General features: G+C 56.8%; 5 protein-coding genes across 5 annotated transcripts; 2 read left to right on the top strand and 3 right to left on the bottom strand.

Annotated features, from left to right (window-relative positions):
• Positions 1 to 73: 73 nt before the first annotated feature.
• B0H64DRAFT_102739 (uncharacterized protein) lies at positions 74 to 936 on the bottom strand. The gene has a single exon (XM_062797684.1). It carries the CDS (start codon positions 841 to 843, stop codon positions 208 to 210), a length of 636 nt encoding a protein of 211 aa, XP_062663133.1. The 5' UTR covers positions 844 to 936; the 3' UTR covers positions 74 to 207.
• A 1747-nt stretch (positions 937 to 2683) lies between these two features.
• Positions 2684 to 3410, top strand: B0H64DRAFT_389153 (uncharacterized protein). The gene has a single exon (XM_062803315.1). The coding sequence runs from the start codon at positions 2778 to 2780 to the stop codon at positions 3333 to 3335; it is 558 nt and encodes a 185-aa protein (XP_062663132.1). The 5' UTR covers positions 2684 to 2777; the 3' UTR covers positions 3336 to 3410.
• Positions 3411 to 5064: 1654 nt separating this feature from the next.
• B0H64DRAFT_430588 (uncharacterized protein) lies at positions 5065 to 6724 on the bottom strand (the record flags this gene model as incomplete). The annotated part of the gene is made up of 3 exons (XM_062805938.1): positions 5065 to 5272; positions 5337 to 6090; positions 6162 to 6724. 3 exons carry the CDS (start codon positions 6722 to 6724, stop codon positions 5108 to 5110), a joined length of 1482 nt encoding a protein of 493 aa, XP_062663131.1. The 3' UTR covers positions 5065 to 5107.
• Positions 6725 to 8216: 1492 nt separating this feature from the next.
• Positions 8217 to 10158, top strand: B0H64DRAFT_102723 (uncharacterized protein). The gene is made up of 4 exons (XM_062797683.1): positions 8217 to 8757; positions 8829 to 9243; positions 9303 to 9369; positions 9438 to 10158. Exons 1-4 carry the CDS (start codon positions 8563 to 8565, stop codon positions 9979 to 9981), a joined length of 1221 nt encoding a protein of 406 aa, XP_062663130.1. The 5' UTR covers positions 8217 to 8562; the 3' UTR covers positions 9982 to 10158.
• Positions 10159 to 10428: 270 nt separating this feature from the next.
• B0H64DRAFT_430586 (uncharacterized protein) lies at positions 10429 to 11598 on the bottom strand. The gene is made up of 2 exons (XM_062805937.1): positions 10933 to 11598; positions 10429 to 10866 (listed from the first exon to the last, which is right to left on the bottom strand). The coding sequence occupies exons 1-2, from the start codon at positions 11269 to 11271 to the stop codon at positions 10519 to 10521; spliced, it is 687 nt and encodes a 228-aa protein (XP_062663129.1). The 5' UTR covers positions 11272 to 11598; the 3' UTR covers positions 10429 to 10518.
• Between the last annotated feature and the right edge of the window lie 188 nt (positions 11599 to 11786).

The raw sequence follows: 11786 nt of genomic DNA, 5'->3' as shown, positions 1-11786 counted from the left end.
AAACGAGAAGTGCGCCTGCCTGCCTTGGCGGCAGACGCTTCAGGAAATATTGAGTCTGCATGACGATGATGGTGATGCTCATTCTTGGATGAACTCTGCCCCTGAATCATACCCTAACCCTCCTTAACCTCCCTTCCCCCCGGCGATCTCAACCCCAACTCAGGCTGAATGCCGTGGTCGATCTGGGCACGAGCGTGACAAGACAAATTAATAACCAATTTGTGTGATATGGTTCCAGTGCACAGGTCCTGGGTGTCGAGTCAAAGAACACCTGGCCGATCTCCTCCCTGGATCGAGTAAGCGACTACTACTACTCCTAACCCCTTTCACCCCCATGTGACGCCGCACACTACCCTTCCGTCTCTTTCCTCTCTCCTTTCGACCGGCCGTACCATTCGCGCGCCAGACCTGGGTTGAACGCTCTTCAGTCGGTAATGTCCGGCCAATCCCACGACGCCCGGCCCGAAGCGCCTCCCCCCAGCCAACGGTTGTGATCGACATCTGACAACGGCTCGCCGAGATCCGAGGCGCCGCGTTCGGCCTAGCGGGTTGCACACTCCTCCTTATCGGTAGTCGCCCTCGGGGACGCTTCCTGCAAAGCTTGTTCCCCGGAAGCACGAAACGAGTCCGGAAGTCAGCCGGATCTTCATCACATCGCCTTCTCTGGTCCGCGTGGCGCCGACGTGGCTGCCTGCCGGGGGCCACTCCGGATTCACGAACCTTTAGGGTTCCGAGGTTGTGTTGCGGACCAAGGAATTGGAGAATGCCCAGAATCTTGGGCATCCGCCAGCGGAAATCCGATTCCGTTACGAAACCGATGCTCGTGGTAACAAGGATCCGCATGCGCGACTGCAGCCAGACATCGCACCTGGCAATTGGCAATGCCAAATGCACATGACCGAGAATCTCAGAGACCCAAGGCCAATGGGGTGTACCCCTCGGATGGTTACTGCTCCCTGTCGGGCATCGAAACCGCTATCTCGAGCCTAGGAGAGACGGTATATGCCGACACGATCTCGTTCCACCATTTCAGCACCAAACTTGTTGTGTCTTTAGGCGTGGAGGGCTGGGCGAGGTTGCGATCCACGCAAGGTAGACGGGAGCCGCAGTGCTCAAAAGATCTATACTCGGTCCAAAAAGACACACCACACAGCTTGTACTGTCGGACGTCCAAGTTAACCGGGAAGCCGCTCTCGGCTTTGGAGAGGCTTTCATCCCCTGGGGCTGTTCGTCCTGACTGTCGGGGGCTCAGGGGTTCAGGGGATCATCGAGAATTTAATTACCCCCCGCGACGGCACCTCAGTTGAGGTCATATCCTAGTGGAAGTAAAGTGGTCTCAAGCGGTGGCTTGCGGGGGTTATCCGGGGTGTGCTGCTTACACCTCCGGTGTTTGAGGAACACGCGCAGGGATACCGGTCTTTTCTTGAGAATATAGCTCGGGATAGTCCTCAGTTGAGCTTCTCATCATTATCACGAACTGGATGGGCCATCGCCACCACACTGGCTTCTGGCGACATTCCTCCTTTCCAGGGGCCAGTTCCAACGTTCGGTGAGGCTTCGAATGCTAGCAGCAGCCCGGGAGCGGAAGAATGCCGATGTCACAGAGGCAAAATGGACATGCGGGTGTTGGTCCACCGAAAGCATCGGAACATGGCCTCGGGACGCCTGCTACGCCGAACAGGTCCGAGACATTTCCCCAACCCAGCGATCGTTTCACGCCGCCCGCCACTGAGAATGATCTCAACGACAAAGGAACAATGCCGGTTGACGACCCCCTCGGAGAGGATGGGTTTGGAAAGGATGGGTCGTTGCTGGCACAAGGCCGAAATCACGGAGCAATGTCTCGACCAACATCGCGGGGCGCCACACATAAGGACGGAATACTTCACTTTCAATGGCCAACGGCACGCATAGTTCACAAGACTCAAGACTCTCTTCCTCACGATACGACTGGACCAATAGCGACTATCAACGACCTCGGCCTCCCCAACCACACTTCCTCCCTTGCTTTATTCCCTGCCGCGATGGCCTCCCCCGCCCTCCCCATAACCATCATCGCGAGTCTGTTCCGTCTGGGCCTCACTCTCCTCCCGAGAACGATTCTCAGCTTTCACCACACCCACCTCCGCCCACATCTAGCCTCCCTCGTCCAAATCATTACCACTATCAGCACCACTACCGACAGCATCACCACCACCGCCGCCTCAACCACCTTGACCACAACCCCAACCCGCGAGTCACCAACCTCTACCACCGCTAAACCCTCAATACCCACCCCACCCCATTACAAATACCTCCAAACCGCCCTATCCTTCCCCACCCCTCGTTCCGCACTAACCCACATCCTCATCGCCGCCACCCTCAACCACATCCGCCGCACCCTCGCCCCCCAGCTAGGCGGCTTCCTATGGCAGGTCTCTCCGCTCGACGGCCTGCGGCTGGCGGTGTCGAATCCGGAGGTCTTTATGGCTGAGATGTTTGGGCTTGCTGGAGGGGGTGTGTGGTTTGGAGGGGTGGCCCATGATATGGGAGGGGTGGAGGGTATGGGGAGGGTGGTTGGGAGGGTTGTGTGGGAGGCGGTGGTGAAGGGGGGATTGGATATGATTGGGGGGTGGGCGGGGTGTGTGTTGGTGGGTGGTTGTTGGGGTTGTGGTCGGGGAGGGATGGATGGGGTGAGGGGGCGAGGAAGGAAACAGAGGGAGGTTCTGTTGCGGGGGGTGGCCGTGGGATATTTGTTGTGGGTGCTGGTCACGGTGGAATATGCCTTCGCCAGGGGCATGAACACGGCCGCGTGGCTGGTGGCGTGTTACAGGCTGCTTACAGGGGGTAGCGTTGGACGTGCCGCGCTGAGGGACGTGCTGGAGAGGAACTGGGTTTATCTGCCGCTTGTTGTTTGGCAGTTGAAATATTACTTGACCAACGGGGTCGGTCCGCTGCTTTGGCGGAGTGTAAGGTGTGCGGTTCAGGGGCGGCCGGCGCTGCTGTTGGCCGTAACGGGCGTTGTGGGAGGCGTCAGAATGCTGCTGAAGCACCGCAGCACGTTCTACATTGCGCTAGAGGTCAGTGGTATGTTTGTTTTCATTGGATATCTGTTGGTCGCTTCTGTTGTCTCGGGGTTGGGGCTCCTTGGTCACCCGCCGCCCGAGTCGGCGGCCCTGGCGCCTGCTGGAGTACGGGAGACCAACGCAAGTGATGCCCGAGATTTAGGAGACGCAGAGACAACGATTACGGGAAAAAGAGGGATGTCAAAGATCACGAGCACATCAGAACCAAAGAATTGGTCCAGTGAAAAGCGAGTTTACCGGAAGAGGGTTGTTATCATGGGAAAGGCATGAAAATAGAAATACGTTTAGCATCTTTACATGTACGAGTCTCGAGTTTCGTTTGCTACTAACTAATTACAAGACCGGCCAACGACAGTTTATTTCCTGTTGAATTGATCAATTATGCTGCTACATAAAACCCAGAAGGCCGCCACCACGACCTTGGGAGATAGTGTTGGGAGATAGTGTCATCTAAGAAGGCGTCTCTTGACATATGGTTGGGCACAGGTTTCTGTCGTTCTTGCTATACCCCTTGCACTGACAGCGGCCTGGGAATCAACCATAGCTGCCTTGGTTACGACATAATTAATAAACCCCCTTAACATGTACATACTGTTGAACGCCTAGGAACGCACATCACGTACCATGGTCCCGGGACTGCAACCAGACAACACATTTGCTCTTCCCCCGGCTCCCTGGTTTGGGTACGATCGGGGTCCAAATCCAAAGTTCCATCCGCCTCTATGAGGATCAAACCGAGAAGCAAGTCGCAATTACACGAGAGGGGGACAGACGTGCAGTACCACCCTTTCGGCCGATCCCCTTAACCAAACCCCGCGTTTGGTGTGTGTGACAATATTGCATCAGACCACGCTTGCTGAGCCTCAACTTCCGACTTTGATTTCTAACCCCTGACAAATACTCTTCGAGTAGTATACGCGTCTCCCTCGAATCATGACGGCATCGGAGGTAACAATAACACATCTAACATGACTGTAACTTGTGCCGCCCCTATCCCGAACGAGAAGGGAACGTCGATCTTGGTGTGTTCTCGGGTTTAACGGTTACCTAATGAGCGGAATAAGGGCTTTCGGTGGAATTGGGAAACATCGGGCGGATAGTTAGTTTTGTCGATGCGCACATGGGTTACTTCGCCGCTGGTATCGGCCAAAATTCCCTGTTACGGAGCGGCGTGGAGCGGCGACACTACTGCACGATAGGTTCAAGATATCACATGTACGATCTGCGGCGGAGAAAGCTGTGAACAGTCAGCAAGACCTCCAGAACAGCCGCCAGTGTTCCCGATAGGGGCTCATAGCAGGTGCTCGTGCCCGATGTGAGGCAGCGCCGCAACACCGGTGCCGCAAAAGGCGGGATGGGAAGATTCAACGGCTGGCTTGCGGAGAGAGGCGGCAGAGGCCTTGGCCTAATCGATATTCCGGATACTCCGGAACGAATCTCACTGCCTCAGCCTGTCACATACAACCCAGTGCGGCATCGTGCTGGAGATTGCGGACCACTGAGCCTTCTCTGGGCCTCCGATGGGGAGCCCGAATGTTTCCCGCAACACACATGGTAGTATCAACCTCATGCAGATGCAGAACCATTCATATCTGCTCCGTCGCAACGTGCATATCATCTGGTGGATGAATCCCTCATCAGGTTTAAGCGCTGAGTCTGCCGACCGGGATTGCTCGCACTCTTAAGCGCGGCTCGGACTTCGTCGTGGGGGACTTGCTAACCAAGCATACCGGCGGCGCGGCTGTTACATGTGCTACCCAACGCGACGGGAGCGGTTTAAACTCACCGATCCCGGCCCGGGGCAGCTCGTGGGGCGTCTGTTGTGAGAGGAGAAGGATGTCCCGCCGAGGATCCTAGTCAATCACCGAGTCCCACTGTCCCGGTGGCCTTGGTGTATGCTGTGCCTCAAACATACATGCACGTGGGGTGGCATCTAATCTCACAACAGGGCTCTCCGACGCAGTCAGAACACTAATTTTTACCGAACCAAGGGGTCGACGTAGTATTGTTACAATGAAGACCAAAAGAAGAAATTAATCGGCCTAGACAGTTTGAGCCAGTCTGCCAACCATGAACTCATCCAGGTACTCCAAACTCTGGTCCATGTCCTCCTTGAGCAGCGATTTGCCCGCCGTCATGGGCAGTCGTTCAGGGGCAGGCTGTGACAAGTACGCCTTCGCCCGGGACCTGTGAGCTGTGCGAAACAACTAGACAGCAGAGTTAGCTCATGAATTAAAGAAAGAAAATGAATGAGAAAAAGTAAACACTCACCCTCAACCTCTTCACAATCTCCCCCAACTCCGCCCTGATCTGCCCTTCCACCCCATCATGTCCAAGACGGCTCCGAAACGAGTGCCTCTCCACAGCCCTGCAAAACGCCCTCTGCTTCTCCGGCACGTTCCTATTCAGATTCTCCTCCGACAGGTACGGCTCAATCCCCAAAAACGCATCCAGCACCTGAAACAACAACACCTGGTTCCCACTCAACCCATCAAACTTGACCACCGCCTTCCCCCCCGGGGCCACCTGCCCCTCCCCCTCCCCATCCCCCTCCTCCTCCTTCAACCCCAACCCCCACGCATAAAACCCCTGCACATGCGACAGCCACGCCGACCGCGCAATCCGCGCATCATGCACCCTATCGTAGTAGCTACTCAGCAGCGGGCGCAGCTGGTCAGCCACACGGCGCGCATGCACCAAGCAGCCCAGCACGTCCCCCCGCGCGTGCGCCAGCACGGCGGACACCACCGCGTGGTACACCGGCAGGCCCAGCACCTCGACCTCGTGGAAGACGCGCGCGAAGGCTTCTTCCGAGGTCGTGATGCGCTGGGGCAGGCCGGTGTTGATTTGCAGGGCGTAGGTGCCGGTGGGGGTGAAGTTGAGGACGAGGTTGGAGGTGTTGTTGCCGGATTCGGAGGATAGGCCGAAGTGGTGTTGGAGATAGCCCCAGGGGAGGCTGAGTTCCTGCGGGAGGGGGAGGGTCTTTTCGAGTTGCGCGAGGCGGACGACGGGGATGGTGGCCCATCTGGAAGGGAGTTAGGGGTCGGGTTTAACTTTAAGGGGTAAAGGGGTAAGGGGGTAGGGGGTTTGTCTTACCGGTAGGCGTGTCGACACCAGGCGACGCAGGCGTAGAAGGCGTTGTATGTGTCTCGTGGGAACACGTCCCATCGTCCGGCATCTGCTGCTTGGAGGAGTTCTTCTACTTGGGCGAGATCGATGCGTTCACGGAGCAATTGTTGGAGACGGGAACGGAAGTTGGTGATGCGTGCTTTGTTGACTTCATCGTCGAGCGAGGCATGCTCTGTGGGTAGCAGAGGCGCCACCTCCTCGTAGATTTCCCGGTAGGGGCGGAGTGCTGCCGGCCATGCCGTGTGGTCATGCTCGGCTCGTGGTGGCCAACAGCCAGCACCGTCCTTGCGAATCAAGTCCGCCAGAAGAGCCGCCGTCTCATGGCAGTCGGCCATGTTATTGATCTCTTTGAGGAGTTTGGCATCCTCGGACTGTGGCTCCGCCTCGGGAGCAGAGAAGAACTGTGGTTTGGCATAGACAGCCTTTGACGCGAGGGACCAGAGCTTCCATTGTCTCTTGGGCGAGGCAGCGAGAGCTGTAAAGAAGCTCCCAAGAGCGGAAAGGATGATGAAACCGACGAAGTCAAACATGATGAATACGGACTGGCCGAGCCAGGAGTAAGACAACAATGCAGGTTCGGCAACTCCGTGCTGGGATTCGTGACAGTGCCTCAGCCTGCGAGGACCAAGCGTTGCTGGGATGTCTATATACCGGCCGCTCAACCGACAAGCCACTCCCGAGAAGCCCGGAGCGTTCTCTCGCATGGTGGGTTACCAGTCCAATTGCCGGCATCGGTTGGGGACTTACACGCCGCACGAACGATGGGGTTATTTTAGTCAGGACTGGGTATGGCCTGACTCGTTGGCTGAGAGCATCCGGGACACCGCCTTCCGACCCGCTTGGTGCCATTCGAGGCCATTAGGGGCATTTTCCCACGGGACCGGAGGGCTTAGGACGTGAACGTCCGGACCCGGCGACCAAGGATTCCCAGTAGCTCGACACCTTGATGTCTGGGGCTATGGGGTGTGTGTACTTCATAATTGGCTGCTGGTCTCTGCGTGCGGGCCCGAAAACTGGGGGAGGGGGTAGAGGGAGAAAGAATATGGGGAATGTCCCTTATCGTGCCGGAGGCAAAGGAAAGCTACAGCCTGGGAGGTGGATGGAACTTCGTGAAAACCCAAAGGACACACCTACCGCTGATCCGGCGAGCTGGCGAAGCGTCGGCGACCTCAGAAAGGTACAGGACGGCACAGATTTACACCGATTGGGTCGATAGGGTAGATGCCCAGGCTGCTATCCCACTTTTAGTTGTTCGACCGTCCGATGTTGTTTACACTTAGGGCTGCGCCGTCACACTAATCCCCCAAACTTGTTTAGACCCAGGCTCCCGGTGATGCTCTTCATCTTGTCGAGGCGACCCCTCCTGATGAGACAAACCCCGCCTATCGGCCGGCGGCACAGGCAAAGTCAGGCATCCGGGAAACAGATTATTTGGGCCCAAGAGAAGACAGAAGAGCTGACTTAACGGGGGCTTACTGATCGTTTCGTACCGAGATCTTGCACCCATGCTCTGTGCCACCTTCAACGTCAGACCACTTACATAAGTCCCAGCTCGCACAGGTAAGGGCCAGATCGGGAAGAGTGTCTGCCGAGCGAATGAGATAGTCTTAATGTGCCATGGCTCTTTTGATGCAGGTACACGGTCAAGGGTGCATCCCCCGCTTTCACTGATATGCAGAATCATACCCAGTGGGTTACAACACTAAGATTGCGTTATGGCGAGAGCATCTTGGCCTTGGTTTTTCGATGCCACGAAAGGAACGCGGTGCCGTCGGACACTAGCGCCTCTGTTGAGAGCCGAGTCGGAGTGTTACAAGATGTGGCGTGCCCGGGTGCCCCTGGCAGTGGCTGTCGCTTCGATGCACGTCTGCGGCGGTGATAACAAAAAACTTGGCGGTTTCCCGAAACCGTCCTCGCTCGGGGGCACCCGCGCCTAATACCACCTTCCCGACGGAGGTTTTCCTGTGGCACGTTTTAAGCCATTGGTTATCATCTGAGGCACCCGGGCGTGGCGCATATCCCGCCGTTACGGCACAGGCTCTCCCTTCGAGAATGGTAACACCATCGATGATCGAGCACACCAATTCACCGAGATCCCGTTTCAACAGATGCGGCGTTTAATAATGACCGACATACGAATAGAAGTTTGCGTCCCCAAATTCTGGCGGCATGCACGTCTTCCCGAGCATCACTTGACTGACAAGTGAGCCCCTCTCCTTTGCGTTTGTCTGCTTATCTCGTCGCTTCGGTGACTTATTGCCCGCTTCCGTCTCTTCTTGTTTCCCTTCTCTACCTCGCCGGGTTCGCCCTTTTAGCTTAGTCTTTCACTTGAACTTCCCAACGCGAAAACCAACCGCGGCCCAGCACAATGTCTTCCTCGGGGGCTTGGGGCCCGGTACCGCCTGGGGTGGACCTCACGGAACACCAGAGCGCGGACATCATCGGCTCCGTCGTGGCCGTTATGGTCCTTGGCCTGGCTGCCGTTGTCATGCGATTGTTCGTCCGGCTCACGCATAGAGGTCCTGGGCTTGCTGAGGACGACTATGTCATCGTATTTGCAGCGGTACATACCTCCTTACCTACGCCTGTTCAAAGGTCAAACGGAACGCGTAGCTAACCTGCAAATTTATACAGATCTGTGGCGTGGGTACCGCCGTGTGCTGCCTCATCAGTATCCCATGGGGTGGTGGAAAACACCTCTGGGTGGTGACCTTTGACGAGTTCACCAAGCTGTACCAGACGACATATGCTTTCGTCATCGTCTACATTACTTGTATCTCAGCCACCAAAGTGTCCATTATGCTATTCTACCGCCGCATGTTCGGCAAGGGCATCATCTGGAACATCGTCTTCGGACTGACTGTCTGCCACTGGCTAGAGGTCACCATCACCTGGCTGTCAGGTTGCCGGCCGGTGGACTACTACTGGAAGCAGTACACCGACCCAACAGCCGTCGGGACCTGCATTGACGCGTCTCTGTTCTACTTCATCAACGGCATCATCGGCCTGTTCATTGACGTCTCCATCCTGCTCGTTCCCATCCCCACCAGTTAGTCACCCCCTCCCCTTTTCAGCGCCCACCACCCCCCGACTAACGCCCTATTCTAGTCGTCAAACTCAAGATGCCCCCCACCAAGAAACTCTTCGTCGGCGGCATCCTGCTCCTCGGTGGTTTGTAAGTCACACACCCCATCCCCACACCCCCAAAACAACCCACCACTAACCGCTCCTCCCCCATCACAGCGTCTGCATCGCCTCGGCAGTGCGCATCGTCATGATGGACCAGCTCGTCAAATCCCCCGACTTCACCTGGGCCATGTCCAAGGTCTTCATCTGGTCGTGCTGCGAGCCCTTCATCGGGATCGTGTGCGCCTGCCTGCCGACCTATGCGCCGCTCGTGCGCAAGTGGTGGTCCGTGGCGAAGGGCGTCTCGCACGGCAACTCGAGCAGTGGCGGGAGCAGTGGGCTGGCGCATAAGGGGTATTTTCGGGAGAGGGCTGGGGATGTGGAGGCGGGTGCGTTTGGTGGTGCGCAGGTGAAGAAGGGGCCGCTGGTGCAGGTCGCGGATGTTCATCGGCCTGCGAGGAGGGAGTGGGGGTTGCATGGGTTGGGGAGTGCGGAGACGACGGTGAGGGGAGAGGATGAGATTGAGTTGACGGTGGATGTTTCTGGGCGGGAGGTGAGTACCAGTGGTTCGGGGGAGAAGGCGAGTGAGGAGGAGCGGGCGTATCGGAATGAGATTATGGTGAGGAAGGACTTTTCTTGGGTCAGCACGGGGAGTGCATGAGATGGTGGTTGGTTTTTGTTTTTGTTTTTGTATGACTGGATGGGTTGGGGAGATGTGCTATGTGTACGACTTGTATGTATGGGGGTACCGGGGCGGTGTTGTGAGTTTGGGTCTGGATGTATCATGTACCTGTACTGGTTTCATAACTTTTTTGTTTATCGAGTGGTTCTCAGTTGATTTGTTCTTCATTATGAATATTACTTGGTTGCAAGTTCTGTCTTGATCCTTGAAAGACAATGCTAAAACCCGCCCGGCAATGCTCTTTGTTGAAAATGGACATTCGCCATCTCCTCGATGATATGAACATTGCCAACTTCACACACAAATTTGAGACCGCGACCATCACATACATACATCGAGCCATTCAAAGGTTCAACACTTGGCGAGCAGCGTTTTAGTCACGCAGTAGAACAAGTAAACTTCATGGCCATGCAGAAAACCTCAAGTAATATTCGCAACAAGGGTCAATTTAGGGCTAATTCAAGCGACCTATTTTGAAAAGAAACCGGCCAACCCGCCACTCCAAACACTCCCAACTCAAATAACCACCTCAAACTCCTTACCCTGCTCAAACCACTTCCAAGTCTCCGCCGCAATGTTGGTCGGGTTGCGCACGGGGTCCTCGGGGGAGACCTGGCCGGCGACGTTGATGACGCCGACGTGGACGCCCTCGGGCGCGTATGTCAGGTTCAGGCTCTGCACCAGGTTCCGCTGGGCGGCCTTGACAAGCGACAGCGCGAACAGCTGCGGGATCGGGTGCTGCGGCAGCGCCGAGCTGGTCACCAGCAGCGCCGGCTTGTTGCCCGCGGAGGCGTCCGCCTTGGCCAGCGAGACCAGGTGCGGCACGTACCGCTGCGCGACTGCGTAGAGTGCTGAGACGTTGATCTGGTGGTGGGAGTGTTAGTTGGTTGGTTTTGGGGAGGGGAATGAGAGAAAGGGGAGGGGACGCACCTTGAAGTCGTATTCGATCTCCTTGACGTCGTGCTCGAAAAAGGCCGACGGCAGCACGCGGGCGGCGTTGAAGAAGACGCACTCGGGCTTGCCGACGGCGGCGTCGGCCTCATCGAGCGCCTTGGCCACGGCGACCGCGTCGGTGACGTCGACGGCGTAGACCTTGACGTTGACCCCCGGGCTGCTGGCCTCGACGGCGGCCTTCTCTTGGGCTAGAGACTCGGTGCGGCGTGCGAGCAGCACGACGTTGGTGTAGCGCTTGGAAGCAAAGAGTGCGGTCACGGCGCGGCCGATGCCGGGGCCCGAGCCGACGACGAGGAGGGTCTTGCTGGAAGCCATAGTTGAGGTATGCGAGAGAGTGAGGAAGTGTGTTTGTGAATGAAGAGGCGTGTGTTGATGTTGGGATAGTAGTAAGCGGCGAGGGTGATGTCAGCTGGGAATTGAGAAGAGATGATGGAGACGTTTTAAGCGAGAAAAGTTGTGGATCGTGATGAGCTTCTTCAACGCCATAAATAGGAATGGCGGGGTTGGCAAGGCAGCAGGGACGATGGTCGTGAGTAACGGGGTCCGTAACTCTTACTACAAGGGCCTCGCCTGACTGTGGTTCTGCGGCGGTTGGCCGACTTGGAGTGATACGTGCAGCACCCTGCCTGTTGGTTTTCGCCCAGCCGTTGAGGTGCATATCCAGCGTCCCATCCAGCGTACCATCCGACATCTCGGCCACATTTGGGGCCACACCCCGCACCACGCTCGGTACGCTGCGCCGCCAGGGCAGGGAAATGGCCGCCGCGAGTAACCCCCGGCAAACTGCAAGGGGGGTGGCACAGCCAAACTCGGCGCATATTGCATATTAG

This window comes from Chaetomium fimeti (assembly GCF_033439085.1).
Source record: "Chaetomium fimeti strain CBS 168.71 chromosome Unknown B0H64scaffold_2, whole genome shotgun sequence".
NCBI lineage: Eukaryota > Fungi > Ascomycota > Sordariomycetes > Sordariales > Chaetomiaceae > Chaetomium > Chaetomium fimeti.
The sequence above is the reverse complement of the archived record's forward strand: the minus strand, read 5'-3'. Positions and strand labels throughout refer to the sequence as shown.